Source organism: Leptodactylus fuscus, chromosome 7 (assembly GCF_031893055.1).
Source record: "Leptodactylus fuscus isolate aLepFus1 chromosome 7, aLepFus1.hap2, whole genome shotgun sequence".
Taxonomy (NCBI): domain Eukaryota; kingdom Metazoa; phylum Chordata; class Amphibia; order Anura; family Leptodactylidae; genus Leptodactylus; species Leptodactylus fuscus.
The window spans coordinates 11,368,477-11,388,239 of NC_134271.1; the positions used below are offsets into that span (position 1 = coordinate 11,368,477).

Genomic DNA, 19,763 nt, shown 5'->3' on the forward strand with positions numbered 1-19,763 from the left:
TGCGGGGGCTTACCTATAGGGAGTGCGGGGGCCTAGCTATAGGGGTTGCAGGGGCTTAGCTATAGGGGGTGTGGGGGCTTAGCTATAGGGGGTGCGGGGGCCTAGCTATAGGGGGTGTGGGGGCTTAGTTATAGGGGGTGCGGGGGCTTAGCTATAGGGGGTGTGGGGGCTTAGCTATAGGGGGTGCGGGGGCCTAGCTATAGGGGGTGTGGGGGCTTAGTTATAGGGGGTGCGGGGGCTTAGCTATAGGGGGTGCGGGGGCTTAGCTATAGGGGGTGCAGGGGCTTAGCTATAGGGGTTGCGGGGGCTTAGCTATAGGGGTTGCGGGGGCCTAGCTATAGGGGGTGTGGGGGCTTAGCTATAGGGGGTGCGGGGGCCTAGCTATAGGGGGTGCGGGGGCTTAGTTATAGGGGGTGCGGGGGCTTAGCTATAGGGGGTGTGGGGGCTTAGCTATAGGGGGTGCGGGGGCCTAGCTATAGGGGGTGTGGGGGCTTAGTTATAGGGGGTGCGGGGGCTTAGCTATAGGGGGTGCGGGGGCTTAGCTATAGGGGGTGCAGGGGCTTAGCTATAGGGGTTGCAGGGGCTTACCTATGGGGGTTGCGGGGGCCTAGCTATAGGGGGTGTGGGGGCTTAGTTATAGGGGGTGCGGGGGCTTAGCTATAGGGGGTGCGGGGGCTTAGCTATAGGGGGTGCAGGGGCTTAGCTATAGGGGTTGCAGGGGCTTACCTATGGGGGTTGCGGGGGCCTAGCTATAGGGGGTGTGGGGGCTTAGTTATAGGGGGTGTGGGGGCTTAGCTATAGGGGTGCGGGGACTTAGCTATAGGGGGTGCAGGGGCTTAGCTATAGGGGGTGCAGGGGCCTAGCTATAGGGGGTGCAGGGGCTTACCTATGGGGGTTGCGGGGGCCTAGCTATAGGGGGTGCGGGGGCTTAGTTATAGGGGGTGTGGGGGCTTAGCTATAGGGGGTGCGGGGGCCTAGCTATAGGGGGTGTGGGGGCTTAGTTATAGGGGGTGCGGGGGCTTAGCTATAGGGGGTGCGGGGGCTTAGCTATAGGGGGTGCAGGGGCTTAGCTATAGGGGTTGCGGGGGCTTAGCTATAGGGGTTGCGGGGGCCTAGCTATAGGGGGTGTGGGGGCTTAGCTATAGGGGGTGCGGGGGCCTAGCTATAGGGGGTGCGGGGGCTTAGTTATAGGGGGTGCGGGGGCTTAGCTATAGGGGGTGTGGGGGCTTAGCTATAGGGGGTGCGGGGGCCTAGCTATAGGGGGTGTGGGGGCTTAGTTATAGGGGGTGCGGGGGCTTAGCTATAGGGGGTGCGGGGGCTTAGCTATAGGGGGTGCAGGGGCTTAGCTATAGGGGTTGCAGGGGCTTACCTATGGGGGTTGCGGGGGCCTAGCTATAGGGGGTGTGGGGGCTTAGTTATAGGGGGTGTGGGGGCTTAGCTATAGGGGTGCGGGGACTTAGCTATAGGGGGTGCAGGGGCTTAGCTATAGGGGGTGCAGGGGCCTAGCTATAGGGGGTGCAGGGGCTTACCTATGGGGGTTGCGGGGGCCTAGCTATAGGGGGTGTGGGGGCTTAGTTATAGGGGGTGTGGGGGCTTAGCTATAGGGGGTGCGGGGACTTAGCTATAGGGGGTGCAGGGGCTTAGCTATAGGGGGTGCAGGGGCCTAGCTATAGGGGGTGCAGGGGCTTAGCTATAGGGGGTGAAGGGGCCTAGCTATAGGGGGTGCAGGGGCTTAGCTATAGGGGGTGCAGGGGCCTAGCTATAGGGGGTGCGGGGGCTTAGCTATAGGGAGTGCTAGGGCTTAGCTATAGGGGGTGCAGGGGCTTAGCTATAGGGGGTGCAGAGGCTTAGCTATAGGGGGTGCAGGGGCTTAGCTATAGGGGGTGCAGGGGCTTAGCTATAGAGGGTGCAGGGGCTTAGCTATAGGGGGTGCATGGGCATAGCTATAGGGGTTGCAGGGGCCTAGCTATAGGGGGTGCAGGGGCCTAGCTATAGGGGGTGCAGGGGCTTAGCTATAGAGGGTGCAGGGGCCTAGCTATAGGGGGTGCAGGGGCCTAGCTATAGGGGGTGCTGGGGTTTGGAGTGGAGAGAATGGTTTTACAGCAACTGCCTCTCCATTCATTTGAATGATGGCTGCCAGAGATAACTGAGTAAAAAATATGCAAATCTATTCTCCAGGATGTAATTAGCTGCCCTCTATAGGGTGGTGTACAGAGTGCACTGTTCTCCTAATTACATCCTGGAGAATACATTTGCATATTTTTTTACTCAGAATCCCTAGCGGAGCGGGAATGACTTGTAAGTCTCCGTACTGCCTATGTAGGCAAACACTCTCCCTGACGTGTACGATTGTCCCCTGACCATGGATAACTGAGTAAACTCTCTGCGGTCCCCATTCAAATGAATTGAGCGGCACATGTGCCATAATGAGGGACTGGTTGTCAGGATAGATTATGGAAAGATCCAAAGCTGACCATCCTAGTACTATTACACGCTGCCAAGTATTGTAGTATACAGGGTTATGGCGTTGGTACACCAAACCTCTGACTCTTCCATATTCCCGCGGAGAGCCGGGGTCCGTCTGAAGCGGTAAAGATCCTCTAATAAATTAACTATCCAGCGATTGAGTCCTAAGAAAGTAAAAATGGAACGAAAACAATGTATCTAACTCATTGTACACTATTAATAATTGTGGAATATAATTTATTTAAATGAAAAAATATTTTGATGCAACTCCGCCCCAATTTGGTTGCGACCCCACAGCCCTGTCCTCACCCAGCTCTATCTGTGGAAATAGATTAAAAAGTCATCACAATTTGTACCCAAATTTATTTTAAAAGATTTTTCTTTCTTTTTTTTTTTTAGGTAGTAAAGTAAAAAAAACAATCTGAAGTTGGTGTTGCCGGAACCCCGATCTGCAGAATAAAGGTAACGCGTCGTAAGAACGAATACCAAAAAGCAGTGGCAGACTTGTGTTGTCCCCATTGCACATAATGTTATATGACGTTCACAAATATAAAAATTGTCCGGTTCTTAAAGGGGTACAAGACCCAAATGGAGTTTACATATTGGTGATGTGTCCACAGGATAGGTCATAATATGTGATCTGGGGGGTCTGAAACCTGGAGCCCACACAGATCAGCTATTCTGGTCATCTCTGGGTGCTGGAAGCTATAGCAGTGACATAAGAGTGCAGCCACGCTCCTGTACAAGTCATATAAGAACCCCTGATATACAGTGGACAGGGCTGCAGCGCCATTACTAGGAACAGCCTGTGTGATCTGTGCAGGGTTCAGTGTGAAATATCCGTTTGGGACTGAAAAACCCCTTTAAGGGTCCCTGTGTGCATTGTCAGTGCACGGTCTGTATTTTTTACATCTAGCACACTAACCCATTCTATTTTGTGACCTGGGTATTTTCATGGGGTCGTTCACCTGGGGCAAAATTCAGAGCAAGTCCTATACCTATCTATTTTGCAGCCTGAAGAAAGTGAATGGGTCCGTGAAGGCAGAAGCAACACAGGGACCTCATCCAGTGGTGTCTGTGCCATTCAACGAAGGTCCCTGCACATGCACACGGTCATGTACACGTAGCCTAAGGGGTTAGTTTCTCTGCAAAAGAACTATATACAGGTTCTGTTCTTATTCGGAGGCGGCGGAGTCAGTGACTGTATTGTGCATATGAGAAATAACACGTCTGCAGTAATACTGAGCAGGCTGTAGGTGGCAGTCTGTAGACTTGGTATCATGTACAGAATGGCAATATCGTAAAGTCTTTACCTTCTTACCTGAGCTGGACTACATGAGGATGGGACTCCAGAATGCAAATGTACATGAGGGCCTAAAACCGTATCCCTAGGTGTCTATTAGTTGTGGCTCGTGACACCATTTCATTACATTATTAGGAAGTTTCATTTTCAACATCTCTACTTGCTTTCAGTGTACAGAAATGTCCTCTATACATCCAGGATTGATTGTGCCAAGGTGGCAAAACATCAGGGGTAGAGGCCGAGCTCTGACACCTGTTCATATGTAGCAGATACCGCAGCAGAAATCCCCAAGAAAGTGCAATATTGTGCAAATGAAATCCGCAGGGCGCCATATTCTGCCTCAGATTCAGATTCAAGTGTTGGCTTTATACTTGGCATGTAAAGGGTGAACTCCAGGGCCAAGTCCACCTGCTGTACATGGTAAAGAACTCTTCACACTCACCAAAAAAATGTAGAATAGGGGGTACATGTTTGATCCCCAGGGGTCCAACTCTTAGGGCCACCACTGATCAGGACTTCACAAGGTCCTTTGAATGGAACACTCAGCACATGTTGCAGTCCTTGATATCTGGGACCAGCGGTCAGACATGGTGGTCGACACCTGGTCTAACACCGCCCCCATGTATCTCCGGCTTCTTCTCAGTGAGTAATGGCGGCTGTCAATGAGAGAGACCTCCTTGTGAGAAAAAAGTGTCAAGGTGCAAAAACAAGCAGGACCTTACAAAGCCGTGTAATCCGCGATAATCCGCGCACTTTTCAGGGTGTCCCGGCCGTCTCTACACGTAATCTGATCTCATTCTCCTGTTTTCTTCATTGTCTCCGCAGCGTTTGATATTTAGACGTATTTTGTGCATTTCTGCAGAGCGGAGGTAAATCCTGTGTAATAAGGAGGTAAAGCCTAATTTGTGAGCGCTAAGCCTCCTATTGTGAGCCAGGAGGAAGACAATAGGAGACCGCCCGGGCCGGAGATACGAGGTGTGCAGGCTACCTACACCCCCCTTAACTCCTGCAGTCCCATATGACAGGTTATGCAGTTTTGTCGGTATATTTTGTTATTATAATGACCCTAAACTCCATCGGGCATCAGTGCAGCCCTGGTGTTGTGTACAGGGGCTAATGTAAATTACCTATACACCCATATGCCTTAAAGGGCGTATAGGTACATAATCCTCTGGTCAGGCAAGTGAACTGGTGCGGATACAGAGAGACTTTCAGGCCCCATTCTACTGATCGCCGGAGATCCCAGTGGTCGGACCACCAGTGATGTGACACTGGCCATTGGTGTTATGGTTGGAGCACCAAACCAGTGACTGGCACAACGTGGAGGCAAATAAGCGGTATCACTTGCCCAACCCCAGAGGCGTTGCTATAGGGGGTGCAGACGTAGCAGTCACTACCGGGCCCTGGAGCTTGAGAGGGCCCGAAGGCCTCTCTCTGACATTTGACAACACCAGTATTACAGATAGCACATGGTAATTGGGGGCTCAAGAGGTTCAGTTTACACCCCCCAGCCCCTCTTTTCCATACAAGAGATTTGAAAACTTCTGAATGAAAACATTTTGCGTTCAGTTCTTTGAAACCTGTACACACCTAGTCCTGCTGAGATCGGAGGTGTGGTTAGAGCTGTAACCGGTCCTGAGTTATCAGCCTGTTACGTCTCACCCTTCATTCACATCAGCATTTGGATTCCGGGGAGTCCACATGACGACCCCCCCGAACGGATTACCAAATGCAAGTGCAAGGGCTGGTGCAGTAAAAGCACACGGACCCCCATAGACTATAATGGGGTCCGTGTGATTGCCGCCAGATCTCCGCAGGGATCATACGGACAGGAAAGTAGTTCACCATCTACTTTCCTGTCCGCATGATTCTTGCAGGCAGTGCGCGGCCATCACATGGACCCCATTATAGTCTATGGGGTCCGTGTGCTTTTACTGCACCAGCGCTTTCAATTGCTTTTGTATTCCATTCGGGGGTTCCCCATGGATAGAATCCAAACGCTGATGTGAACGAGGGACTACCTGCCCTGACACATTGCAGCAAACAGAGCTGTGGATGTGTTCAGCCTACAGAGCCTTGTCTAGACTAGATACCATTGTAGCAAACCCCCTGCTGTGAGAAGTATTAGGTCTGTAAATGCAAGCAAGTAGAATCCCATTCCTTGACAGCAACCAAGGTTGTGGATGCATTAAGGCTCGGTTCACACCTCAGTCTCAGGAGACTTTGCCGCAGATTCTGCCTACAATCGGCGGAGAGAAAAGTCCTGCAAGGAGGACCCCCAGCAGATCCCATGATAGTCCATGAGGTCCACGGGCACCTGCTATTTTAACGGACGGGCTCTCCATCTTTTGAGTCCCCATGTGGACCTGAATGACATAGAGACCAACACTAGTGTGAACTTAGCGTAAAGGGGTCATTCAGGAATTGGAGCAACCTTCGGGGAGGCGTAAAATAAAAACTGCGTACTTTCCTCTGCCCGGCACACCATGGTCCGCCACCTGTGCCCTTTCAATCTCATACCAGGGTTGTATTACCAAAATCCCTGAAGCTCCCATGACCACAGAGACCAATGGCCGCAGAAGAGGAAGCGATGACGTATCTAAGTAATTGCTCTTTGTGGTCATGTGACCCTGTGGGCTTCCCATAATAAAGCCCTGACACGAGACCAGAAGTCAATGGAGCGCCCGGGATAGTCAAGTATGTTTTTTTTAAATTATTCTATTTCACACCTCCCTCGGCCGCCCCACAGGTTGCTCCAATTCCTGGACAACCCCTTTAAGTCTACTACAAAGTTGCAGCAGAAGTTTTTTGCAATGTGTTTGTCCCTTTAGCATTAACAGTTCTGCCCCATTGTGTTCATGGTGGGTGTGTGGGGGGGGGGTCTATTATTTACCTGCCCCCCTCCCATTGACTTCCTCACGTTTCAGAATCATATATCTGTTTCATCTCCTCAGAGCTAAGAAGTGTGAGGACGGTGGCCTGGAATACTCCGCTGTCCCCTTAATCTGCAGGAACTATGCGGAGCTTTGTCAGGCCGCTGCACAATAGCATTAACAGCAGGTATTTGTGAAGTCACCTGGATGATTACATAGCCAGGAGTGACAGCGCCTCCCAGGGCTTTGAAGCGCGGCCGCAGACTGCAGGGCACTAGTTTGGGAATTAGGTTTTGAAGTCAATTTCTGGCAACTTGCAATTACTCGGCTTCTTTCCCACCTTTCTCAGCTCGCTACGTCGTCGTAATGACGTTGCCTCGCTGCGACTTCATTGCATTTCTTACGCGTGTCCTTGTTCCACAGCACCGTGTAAAAGTTTTAGGCGGGGCGAAATGCTGCACAGTAAGAAGGCTTTCAGAACTAGAAGGGTTAATGGATTATTTTGGTCAGTGGACAGAGTGAAGTGAATTAAGAAGAGAAATATAAATCCCATTAATATTCGGGGTGACCTTTGCCCTTTGGCTTCCATCTGTTCAGTTTTGGCAGAGCAGGCAGGTAGGTAGCACAGATCTTTTGTAGATGTAGGCTTTGTAAAATCTGTCTGTCTCTTCATGACATCCCAGACAGACTGGATGATGTCGAGATCAGGGCTATATCTGTGGGGGCCGTATCATCACTTCCAGGACTCCTCCTCTAAAGGGCAAAGGTCACAGTTTCCGTCTACCGTGTCCTCCTGTGAGCGTTTTATGGTCTCCGCGGTGAAACCGTTTTTGTTTTTTTCGTTTTTTTTCGTTTTTGTCCTGCATGTCCGACTTTGTGTCCGGTTAACAAAGAACGGTTTCGCCGCGAAGAACATAAAATGCGCACAGGCGGACACTTTGCAAACCCATTCAAATGACTGCCTGTTTCCGTCTCTGGTCCAGTTTCTTGGGCAGAAGATGGAAACTGAAAGCAGAGACCGGGCGCAGGTGTGAACCCGTCCTTACTGGAAACAGAGCATGCCTAGTCTAACATGGACACAGGGGGTGGTGCCTAATACTAACAGACACAGGGGGTCACATGGACACAGAGTGCTGCCTAATTCTAATGGTCCAATGAGGTTATGTGGACACAGTGGTGATGCCTAATACTAACAGTTAGCCAATCACCAGGTCCCCCAGCAATCAGGAGTCCGGTAAAGCTTCCTTGTGAATGTCCATGGCTACCTATTGAGCTGAGAGCTGGTGGACACTCATGCTGCAAGGGAAGTAAGAAGCGGCTATATTGTCAGATGGGGAAGGAGACTGATTGTATGCAGAGTCTCTGCAGTATAGATAAAAAGACTCCTAGTACACGGGAAGTAAGAAAAGGCTATATTGTCACCTGTCAGAGGGGGAAGAAGACTGATTCTATGCAGAGACTCTTCAGTACATGGCAGTATAGCTGGGAAGACTCCTCGTACAAGGAAGTAAGAAGGGGCTATATTGTCAGATGGGGAAGGAGACGGATTGTATGCAGAGACTCTGCAGTATTGATAAAAAGACTCCTAGTACATGGGAAGTAAGAAAGGGCTATATTGTCACCTGTCAGAGGGGGAAGAAGACTGATTCTATGTAGAGACTCTTCAGTACATGACAGTATAGCTGGGAAGACTCCTAGTACAAGGAAGTAAGAAGGGGCTATATTGTCAGCTGTCAGAGGGGGAAGGAGACCGATGTAGTGCAGAGACTCTGCAGTACATGAGTGTATAGTTGATAAGACTTCTACTATGGGGGAAGTAAGAAGGGCTTATATTGTCATCTGTCATAGGGGGAAGGAGACTGATTCTGTGCAGAGACTCAGTAGTACATGGCAGTATAGCTGAGAAGACTCCTAGTACAGGGGAAGTAAGAAGGAGCTATATTGTCAGCTGTCAGAGGGGGAAGGAGACAGTCTTCCAGTTTTGATGCGGAATGGTTTATGGGATATTGCTTTAATTTTTATTTTGTTTTTGAAAAATAAAGTTTGTTTGTTTTTTTATTGATCATGTTCTCATTTGCCTATTTGCCTCTCGCCTGCACCGTGGTACCTGCACCTCTCTAGGGCATTGGATAGATGAAGTAGTGATGGAGTCAGAGACAAGTACAGGGGTCAAAGTCTTTGCAGCGAGATTGCTTTGTAATCAATTGCACATGATTAGAGGTAATGCTGAGCCTCCACAATCCTCATTATCCTGTCTTTGATCTGTGTCAGTACCATCTTGTGAAAGTTACGAGACATTTCTGCTTTGAAGTAAACAGCAATATAAGTAATTCAGGTAGTTGTTTACAGGAGGTGAACGCTGCGATAAGGTGATCCGGCCATTACAAGATGCTGCGTGCCTGAACACTCTCATACAGTCCCTGAGGTTATCAAAGGTACCAGCTGGTAATGACACCCCATAGGGCACCTTGGGGATGGGGCAGATCATGTGGTGTGTGGTAGTGCCCTGACCTGGAATGGGCCGCAAGAGGGTATCCGTTTTGGGGACCAACCTGTATGAGCCAAGGCAGAAAACCGCTGGCGAACTACAGAGATCTGTGTATCATATAGGCACAGACCGGACCCATGCCCTGGCGCTCGTAAAATTCTTTATTTACATATCAGGAGCTGATAGGAAAGCCCCAAACATGTGGCCTGGCAAGGGGTGAAATCTACAATAACAATTTAGAGATTCCACCAGCAGAATAGTGAGCGCAGCTCTGGAGTATAATACAGGATAAGTAATGTAATGTATGTACACAGTGACTGCACCAGCCGAATAGTGAGCGCAGCTCTGGAGTTTATACAGGATAAGTAATGTAATGTATGTACACAGCGACTGCACCAGCAGAATAGTGAGCGCAGCTCTGGAGTATAATACAGGATAAGTAATGTAATGTATGTACACAGTGACTGCACCAGCAGATAGTGAGTGCAGCTCTGGAGTATAATACAGGATAAGTAATGTAATGTATGTACACAGTGACTGCACCAGCAGAATAGTGAGCGCAGCTCTGGAGTATAATACAGGATAAGTAATGTAATGTATGTACACAGTGACTGTACCAGCAGAATAGGGAGCGCAGCTCTGGGGTATAATACAGGATAAGTAATGTAATGTATGTATACAGTGACTGTACCAGCAGAATAGGGAGCGCAGCTCTGGAGTATAATACAGGATAAGTAATGTAATGTATGTACACAGTGACTGCACCAGCAGAATAGCGAGCGCAGCTCTGGAGTATAATACAGGATAAGTAATGTAATGTATGTACACAGTGACTGTACCAGCGGAATAGTGAGCGCAGCTCTGGGGTATAATACAGGATAAGTAATGTAATGTATGTACACAGTGACTGCACCAGCAGAATAGTGAGCGCAGCTCTGGAGTTTATACAGGATAAGTAATGTAATGTATGTACACAGCGACTGCACCAGCAGAATAGTGAGCGCAGCTCTGGAGTTTATACAGGATAAGTAATGTAATGTATGTACACAGCGACTGCACCAGCAGAATAGTGAGCGCAGCTCTGGAGTATAATACAGGATAAGTAATGTATGTACACAGTGACTGTACCAGCAGAATAGTGAGCGCAGCTCTGGAGTATAATACAGGATAAGTAATGTAATGTATGTAAACAGTGACTGTACCAGCAGAATAGTGAGTGCAGCTCTGGAGTATAATACAGGATATCTTTGCTACAAGCTGGTGTAGTATATTCCTAATCTATACAGGACTGTCCCCACGACATACAAGTTTAATAAGGAATATCTCACACATCTCCTATGAACAAATGATAATTTATTTACAAAAGGATACAAAGACGAGCGTACAATAAAGCAGTTTGTATCATTCTGAATGGATTTAGAAAAGTAAATTTACATAAATACAGTATATAAATAGAGTAAAAAACAAGAAACATTTGCATACAATAAATTAATATAAATAGTGCATTTAGAAACAAGTGCTTGGTGGAAGAAAACGCCAAAAAGTTACAAAAAAAAAATACAAATCCCATATTAATAAAATACATCTGACATGATTGACACTCTCTCTTTCCTATCTGTTCTGCTGTAAGAATCTAAGAGGCGTCATCTATAGTAACAAGGTTAGGAGCCGCGACCGATATTATCGACAAATATCATCATCTCTATATTATCTGTACAATACTTGGGTGTCTTCTGGAATTGCAAAAGTGTTTAGATAAAGGGGCGGGGCTAACGGGTGCGAAAACAGGGGAAAATTGCCTAACATGGTGGGGCAACTGTGACCGCTTGGATCAGGTATCAGCGTTTTTGACAGTGTGTTGTGAAAAATAACAGAAATCCAATGGACTCCAATGGTAAAGTCAATGTGGTCCTCAGGGATATCCATGAGATCAGATCCATGACGCTAGTGTGAACAAAGCCTAATAGGGTATTCGTTATTTTTTAGATGGTGCCCACATAAACCAATCCATCTCCAGGTACCAAATTAGAATTGATATCTTGATGATAAGTTCTGTTTATGGTCCCTTTAAGTCCATGAACCATAATAGGTTATAGTCCGGGAGTCTACTATTTGGTAGTCCATCCATGGCACCTTTGGTCTGATCATCTTCCGACGGTCTACTGTGTATCCAGTGACTTGACCTTTATCTTCTCAGATCTAGCGGCCTCTATGCAAAGCTTCTAGTCATGGCTGTGCGTTCCTCGTGTCCTGGACCCCCATAACTCGCGTCTTTGCTGTCCACAATTCCATCCCAACGAGAGACCAAAAACATCTCTGCTATTTTTTGTGAAAGCTCCGCTGGTACACGAGCCTCAGGGGGTCCATACTCTCCACATTGTGGATGTTCTTACTGTCACTGTCATACTGAAATCCATCGTCTTCCCCAATATCCAGGTTCAGCTCGGAGGAGGCCGAAGCCTTTCGGGGCAAGAAGTGGGACAGACTGGCTTTACCCTTGGATTGTTGCCTCTGCTTGTCCTTGCTCAGGGAGACGACCAGGCCATACTTTGGGGACGTGTAGGTGTTGTATCCATCAGGAAGGATTTCTTCTTTGAAGCTGCAGTCATCGGGGGAATAATTGATCTGGGGGGGAATGGAGGAATAAAGATTAGATCTCACAAGGATTATTATAGGAAAATAGTGTACAATAGCCCAAAAATTCTGTGCCGATTCATTACTTAGTATACGTTCAGAGCGGCTGGGAGTCTGGTAGAGCGCAACGCTCCTGGATAATATCACATAGTCCTATTATTTATAGTTCACAATAGCCCCCCATGTGTAGCCCCTCTATTTACAGTCTCCTGATTTATGGTCCCCTATTTTTATAGGCCACCCTATTTATAGTCTCTGACATTCCCCTTATTAGTAGCTCCTGACCTAGTGTCCCCCTGTTTATAGCCCCCCACCCCATTAATAATTTCAAAAATCCGGACCAAAAAACCCTGTGTGAACCCGGTTTAATATTGCTAAAACAGACAGAGCCAACGCAACCAGAAGCAGCAGAGCAGCCATCTATGTGAAGGAGTTATACAGACTCTACGGCAGAAAATGGTAGCACAGATTTAATGAAGACCATTTAGAAAGTTGCTTCATTTTTAGGGGGCAGATGAGCAGAGAATCAGTGCTGAGGTGGCCTTCGCTTATCTCTAGGGCTGCATAGAGAATTAGGAACTCTGTATAATAAAAATAGGACCCCCGGCCACTATGAATACATATCAGGACAGAAATTGTAGCTTTAAATTGGCATGGTGTTAAAAGATGGAGGTTCTCTTTAATCGAATTCAGCGTCTACTTTGCAGATCCCTGCTTGCTGTCACACAGAGGTTGTTACCATGCACAGACCTAGTACTTCTAACATCTGAGGGTTTGCTACATTGTATCCGGACTAGGCAATATTGTATGCTACAATGTTAAGACCTGGTTCACATCTGCGTTCAGTATTCCGTTCAGGGAAAACGGAAACCTATACGTATTAAACAGCGATTGGGTAAGAAAGCACACGGACCCCATAGATTATAATGGAATCCGTGTGTTTTCTGCGTGGTGTCGGCACGAATCATGCGGAGAGATTAGGTTTCCGTTAGAGAACCGGACTCCCTGAACGGAATATTGAACGCAGATGTGAACCAGGCCTAAGCATTAGATACATGTTATGGCAGCCTCTGTCGTGTGTTGAGAGACGCGTGTCCAGCACCTTTGTACAAACCTGCCAACCAGCAGTGTATATATATCTCACCGTCTGAGCCCAGACATTATCAGTTGAACTCAAGTTCATTCACTTGTCGTGACTGAGCCAAAAATAAAGCGTGAGAAGTGAGACTGAGCAAAGGTAAGAGAGGTCAACTCGGGAACAACCTGGGATTCCTGCCCTCCGTCAAAATAATGCTGACTCAGTACCAGGGCAGGGGCGTAGCGATCGGGGGTGCAAAGACGGCAGTCACTACCGGGCCCAAAGACCTCTCTGCCACATAAGATGCCAGCATTAGAAATGGTAAGTGGGGCCCTGGTACAAGCTTCGGGGCCAGGGAACTTCACATTAGACTTTTGGACCATGTATAGCATTTGTACTGCTGTCTCTATATTAAGCACTGGGGTCTTTGCCCCCACTAGCTCTGCACCCCATATAATTACTCCAGTGCTGGGTTGAAGAGCACTTTGTATGCTCAGCTTCTTCTCTAGTGCCTTCCCTTGTGGTACAGACAACGGTGAAAACTATCCAAATTCTGAAATGGGAACGGCAAAAGCAACAGGTGAGGAGCCAAAGGATGGAGAACACTCATTAGGTCCTGAGATCCAATGCAAAATCGGTACTAGGGACCCCACCTGCCATGTGCCATTTACGTTTGGAAGAGTCACAATGCTACTGCTACCTCTGCACCCCAATAATCCATAGCTCGGTCTGCTCAGCTTCTTCTCTAGTGCCCTCCCTGATAGTACAGATGGAAAAACTAATTCTGAAATGGGAATGTCAAGAGGAAAGGATGGAGAACACTCCAAGGAGATATAGGTCTTGGGCTCCAATGCAAAATCAGAATTAAGGACCTTGTTGCAGTTATAACACTGAGCCTTCATATAATGACTCCATCTGCATATGCGATAGGTCTGCTCAGCTTCTTCTCTAGTACTCTCACCAGCAGTGCAGACACAAAATACAGATTCAGAAACTCACCATCCCATAAAGCGTGCCGTCACTCGCCATGCAGAGATATAGAGAAGAGTGTGTTCCCTTAATGACCACCAGTCCGGCTGCCACCGCTCGCATTTCGAGTACACCTGTTACAAAAGTAGATGAAGGTTAGTCAATGCTGCAGATCCTGACCTAATATTGCAATCAGCCCATGGTGTTTTTGCAATCAGCCCACAGGGTGTAATACAATCAGACCCGGGATGTCTATCACCTACTCAGACCTAATATTTTGTCCAATGTTTCGGAGACATTTTTAGTTTTGTCTCAAATGCGATGTTCTGGTTGGTCCGTATCTCAGACTCATCCTACATACTGATGGCTTTATGGTCTTTTATGAGGCTGGCCCTAATGAAGCTGAGGATGGTGTACTGCGCTGTGGAATATGTGGGTGCTATAAAAGCAACAGGAAATAAAGCTCAGTTCATATCTCATGCCTGTTGGGCTGAATGTGCCCCATAGGGTAAAGTGGGCCAAATGTATGATAGAGCAGATGCTAAGGATAGGTTTACATGTGCGATGGAGTCGCCATACGAGAATCCGTAGCAAGGAGGACATATGTCTTATTATAGTCCATGGGGTCCGTGGGTTTCCGCCTTTGTTAACCTAGTGTCAGAGTCACACTTGTTCTGCCTGTAGTGCTAGGCAGCAACTATATCATGCGCCCAAAGATTGGGGTGTGTTTTTGAGGTCTCAGCACCCTCAGGGTCGTAGTGTAACTTAGTGAAGGAATCGCAGGGTGACCTGGCAGTCTTTGGTCATGGCTGGAGCATGTGCCCCAGTGTTTGGTACCCAAGGGGGGCATCACCTACAAAGCCGATCTGCCTTGGTGAGAGGATTTAGATACAGCACCAACATCTGAATTTTTTGCCACAAGTTGCTCCGGTTCCTGGGAATCGTTCAGTACCAGAGATAGTGTATAGTTAGTTTGCTGCCCTAGCCCCGTATCTAAATACTCCAGACAACGCAGACTGACATTTGCCCTATCGAAAACACCCCCCACCACCTCACCCCTCTTCCTGCACAGTGGGGTCATTTAACAGATTCCCTGTCATAAAGATCACGCACAGGGGTCACAAAACCATTAACCAATCTGTTGCTAAACTTCGACTGTCTGTATACTGTGAAGCATTGTGCTAAGTATATATTAAGGAGGGGGTCAAACCCGCCATCGTCGTTGCAGCAGTGTGAAAGTTCTCGCCGGCACCAACACACAGAGCCCGCACGTCTAACCAACTCCAAAAAGTTCTGCAAAAATTTCTGTACTCACTGTGAGCGCTCTGATGCTTCTCCCCGTCCACCCTGCCGTCGTCGTGTATCCGGAGATAGCTCTCCTGTCCGTGCTTCCGGCCCGTGGACAGTCTCCTTATCCGTATAGACTCCCCCCAGCCATGGCGCACATGTGGCCCCGCGTCAAAACGGGGCATCCCGCGAGCCCCCAATACAAGCAGCAGCTCCACCAACACCACGCATCCCAGCATCTGAGACAGCTTCTTCCTCCACATCTTCTCCAGGGCTGGAAATTGCAATTTGAGAGCTCAAAGACCCCACACCGTGTGACACTAAAGTTACTAGACACAGACTAAGACAAGTAAAGCTTTTTGCCTAATTGCCTCAGGGCTGTAGTAAATACAAAGCCAATCCCCTGCCTTTTATAGATCCTTTATCAGCTGTTTAGATGAAGCAACAGATAGTCGTAGTAGTCACAGCGACAGCTTATTGATCACTCGTATGACATCACTCTTAGGAAATTCTTTGCATTTTCCTATTAACATTGACCCAGACTCATGGCATTGCTTCTAGTATCTATATGACGGTGTATTTTATGGTGTATTATATGGCGTATGGTCTCCCATTAGAATGTACACTCGTGAAATGTTGACTAAAGTTTTGACCTTTAGGGTCTCATCCCTTACAGACGGGACCTCCTAATTGTCCTCCTGAATCTCCACCTCCGACTTCGCTGACAACAAAGAGGCTTAAGACGCTGCCAGTGGTGGACGTGAGGACCATATGGTCTCCATGGTGGATTAGAGCGAGGCCTCATTTCCTTTACTGAAAGCCCAAGAGATGACAACACCGGTGTCCGACGTGTTGTAAGTGGGTTATTATTAAAGGGCAGGGAGTGGGCACCGTATCCTGTGGTCAGGAGCCTCATGGGGGCGCTGTAGAGAGGAGCCAGTGAGGGTTAGACTGTGGGGACACTATAGAACGTATGTTACGCCATCAAGGATATAGGTCATATACAAGAAATCATATCACCTATAGAGGAAGTGATCATGTGACGTCAGTAGGGTTGAGGGATCGGAAAAGATCGGATTCCGATCGGCGATTGAGTAAATTTCACGATCGCGATCGGAATTCCGATCCTGGTCTTTTCCGGAGGGATCGAGGTCAGAGGTTATCTCAAGATCTGTTCAACTCTATTCATGTATATATCATGGATAGGATTGAGGGATCGGGAAAGATCGGATCCCGATCGGCAATCGAGCAAATTTCACGATCGGGATCAGCTGGAAAATGATCGGATTTTAAAATCGATCCTGAAATCTTAAGATTGGCTCAACCCCAGACGTCAGCCATATGACCCCACGCGGAGAGGTCACGGGAAGTAAGAATTATAATAAGAGGGATCATTTATCATTGCGATGTTGTACATGTAAAGCCCCTGACATAACTTCTTGGGTGCAGGAACCATGAATCGCTCAGGGATCTTCCTTTTCCAATTTTCTGATCATTTACAGTAATATTTTCCGACCTTGCACCTTTTTTTTTTTTCCTGAGATAAGCGGCGCCAGAGAAACCTGACCGCCGCTTATCACCATCTCCCTAATGAATTGACTTCCGTTTCAGTTTTTGCATCGGCTCCCAGAGCTTATACTTATATATCATGGTCACCATCTCTTTGGTTACTTGTTTCTTATAAAATTCTTATACCGCCATCCCCCCTTCCCACCAACACCTGCCATAATCCTGTTTGTTTTATAGGTCAGGACAGGGAGAGCTGTGGGAAAACTTTGCTCAGTGACCTGAGGCCGAACATATCAACTCGTGGCAGCTTGGGAACACAGGTGAACTTTCAACGGATCGCAGGTATGAAAGACAGGTGAGTGGCGGTATAGTACACATCCGCATGGGAAATATCAGTGTATCCTTTTAAGGAATTGCTCATATAGGTGACCAATAGGACCTCAACTTCCTCTGCTTTTTGGTCTTTCCATATTCCAAGGCCTATTTGTCACTGCATCTGTGATCGGCAGAGACCCCAGCGATCAGATACCCCCCAATCAGTCAGTACTGAAAAACGTAACCGTTTCTTTAGTATTTGTATGGGCTATTAGTATCACCCACCACCAGATGGCGCCACACTACTACTCTTTCATGTGTTGGTGCATTGGACACCTGCGATTGAAAGGGATCAGGTCGGTTTATTTCCCTCCAGATTACTTAGCATATGTCTAACATTAGGCATGTACGATATAGCAGAGTATACGGGACAGCACATATGGCGGATTCACGTGCGGTGCAATTTTACACCATCAAGATGAAATCTGCATTGAAATCCACAGATAGGACAAGCAGATTTTGCCACAGATTTACAACCAATCCACGCTTAAAGGGGGACTCCTGTATTACATCCATATAATAAATGGACATATGGAAAGGAGGTGTCTGCATGTGACAACCTTAAAGGAGTATATAAGTTATATCCTATCTACAGGGTAGGGGATAACTTGCTGACCATTGGGGGCCTGACTGCTGGGACCCCCCACTGATCCGACGCTCCCCAAAGAATTTCTTTCATAGGGTCTCCAAAAAGTGGGACCCCTATTCTTGTGGTCTGACTGCCGGGACCCCGTGGATGAGGAATTACTTCTAGTCATCGGAATATCCCTTTAATCGCCCCGCACTGATATTAAGTCTCGGTTAGAACGGACACTCCCTGTGATGTAATAAGCCATGTGGATATTGTAAGGCCTGACATTTCGGGCAGGGGTGACCCGCAGGACATTGACCCCGACCACTGTTTGCAGAACATTAGTGTTGTCACAGGGAAGGCGAGGTGACAGCGTTTACTTTGTCATTGTAGGAAGTGACATTTCACCCTCATGTTACTGGTGCCGGAGATCTAGTAATAGGATAATATCCGGCCTGCACATCCATATCTTATATGCACAGTCATATGCAAAAGTCTTCACACCCTGTGTCCAGCGACACATGCAGCTAAAAGGAATTCAATGAATCGAATCATCAGGACAAGCCTCTTCCTATATGTCATGGTAGAGCCTATAAGTATCATGTAGGGGGCGCCACAACCCAGGTCCCTCTTCAGAGTGGAGCGCTCTGGATGATATCTTCTTTACATTGCATGCTGCAGGTTCCCCCACTGATATCCATTGAATGCCTGGGACTGTAGTGTGGGTCAGATGATCCCAAGGATGGGGGTGCTGTCTTCTATCCATGCAGTACATGGCAGTATAGCTGAGAAAACTCCTAAAGCAGGGAAGTAAGAAGGGGCTATGTTGTCAGCTGTCAGAGGAGGAAGGAGACTGATTCTGTGCTGAGTCTCTGTAGTACATGGCAGTATATCTGAGGGTATTCCTACTACAGAGGATGTATGAAGGGGCTATATTGTCAGCTGTCAGAGGGGGAAGGAGACTGATTCTGTCCTGAGTCTCTGAGGTACATGACAGTATAGTTGAAGATATTCCTACTACAGAGGACATAAGAAGGGGCTATATTGCCAGCTGTCAGAGGGGGAAGGAGAAAAGCCTGCACAAATTAGCGACAGCACTGAAATACTGAATGTTTGCCAGTTACAATTTAGGTGTTTTCTATCTTCCAACCAATAGGTGGCAGTGTGTCCAATGTTATATTCAATCGTCCTACAGACAGCAATGGTATCTGCAGGCTGCGCGTGATACTAAAAACACCATATTGGCTGTCGACCCCCAGCATGCACATAGGGCCACATTCTACCACAAGATCGATCAGGGCGCTTATATTTCCGCATCCTGGTCCGATCTCTGTATCCCATCGCGCACAACAGGAAACAGAATCAGGTCGTAATCTGCTAATTTTTGGGGGGAGTGGAATATGACCCTAATATGGTATAAATGGCGAATACTCGAACGATATTATTTTTTGTTTGAATTTCGCATTAGGCTCTAGCGCCACCTTTGGGAAGGTAGCTCCCTATAGTTTAATGCATTTAAAGGGGTTGCCCACGGATCGGTCACAAAAACAGCCATGTGACTAGATCCTTCCTTTTCTATGGGGTCAACTTGCACACGGCCATCAAACCCTATCATGTGGATCAGCACTAATGGAGATAATACAAGGATGACCGCAGGGTCTCTTCTGGGTTTTTTCTTTTCTATACTTAACCCTTAACCGTCCTGACTATAAGTGGATTTGTCCGCTTGCGTGAGCTTGTTTGTGTCATGGCGTGACCTGTCTATTCATCCCGGCTCCTGCGCTCACTGTCAGGGTCCATGTAGTCACCAGCGAACAAGAGGCTACATGGGAAGGCGCTCCTTGCAGGATTTCACAGCACGCTGCTCACTTGTCCCCGGCCGCAGACCCCTCATTGATCTTATCTCTTCTCGCCTGATTACCAGTCATTTGGCTCCTATGTAATTTCTATGACGGGGTCTTTATGGTAGACGTTGCCAAAAACCGTCCAGCTCATTAGAATCACTTCACATAAAACTCCAGCTTCCTTTGTGCACGGTCGCTTGACCCACGAGTCTGGGAAAATGGAAATTTTTGAGAATTTTTTTTTTTTTTTTTTTTACTCTAAAAGGGTTTGTCCATTTGTGTGACAGCGGTTTTTATTCTTCTCAATGCCTCATACACAAAAAATAAAAATTGTGGCGTCAAAAAATACCCTGTTGTTTTGTATCT

The 19,763-nt window shown here is 47.6% G+C and overlaps 1 protein-coding gene across 1 annotated transcript; it reads right to left on the bottom strand.

Moving 5' to 3' along the window:
* Positions 1–10,527: 10,527 nt before the first annotated feature.
* FGF19 (fibroblast growth factor 19) lies at positions 10,528–15,455 on the bottom strand. Its single transcript, XM_075283632.1, has 3 exons — positions 15,127–15,455; positions 13,842–13,945; positions 10,528–11,755 (listed from the first exon to the last, which is right to left on the bottom strand). The coding sequence occupies exons 1-3, from the start codon at positions 15,359–15,361 to the stop codon at positions 11,450–11,452; spliced, it is 645 nt and encodes a 214-aa protein (XP_075139733.1). The 5' UTR covers positions 15,362–15,455; the 3' UTR covers positions 10,528–11,449.
* Positions 15,456–19,763: the final 4,308 nt, after the last annotated feature.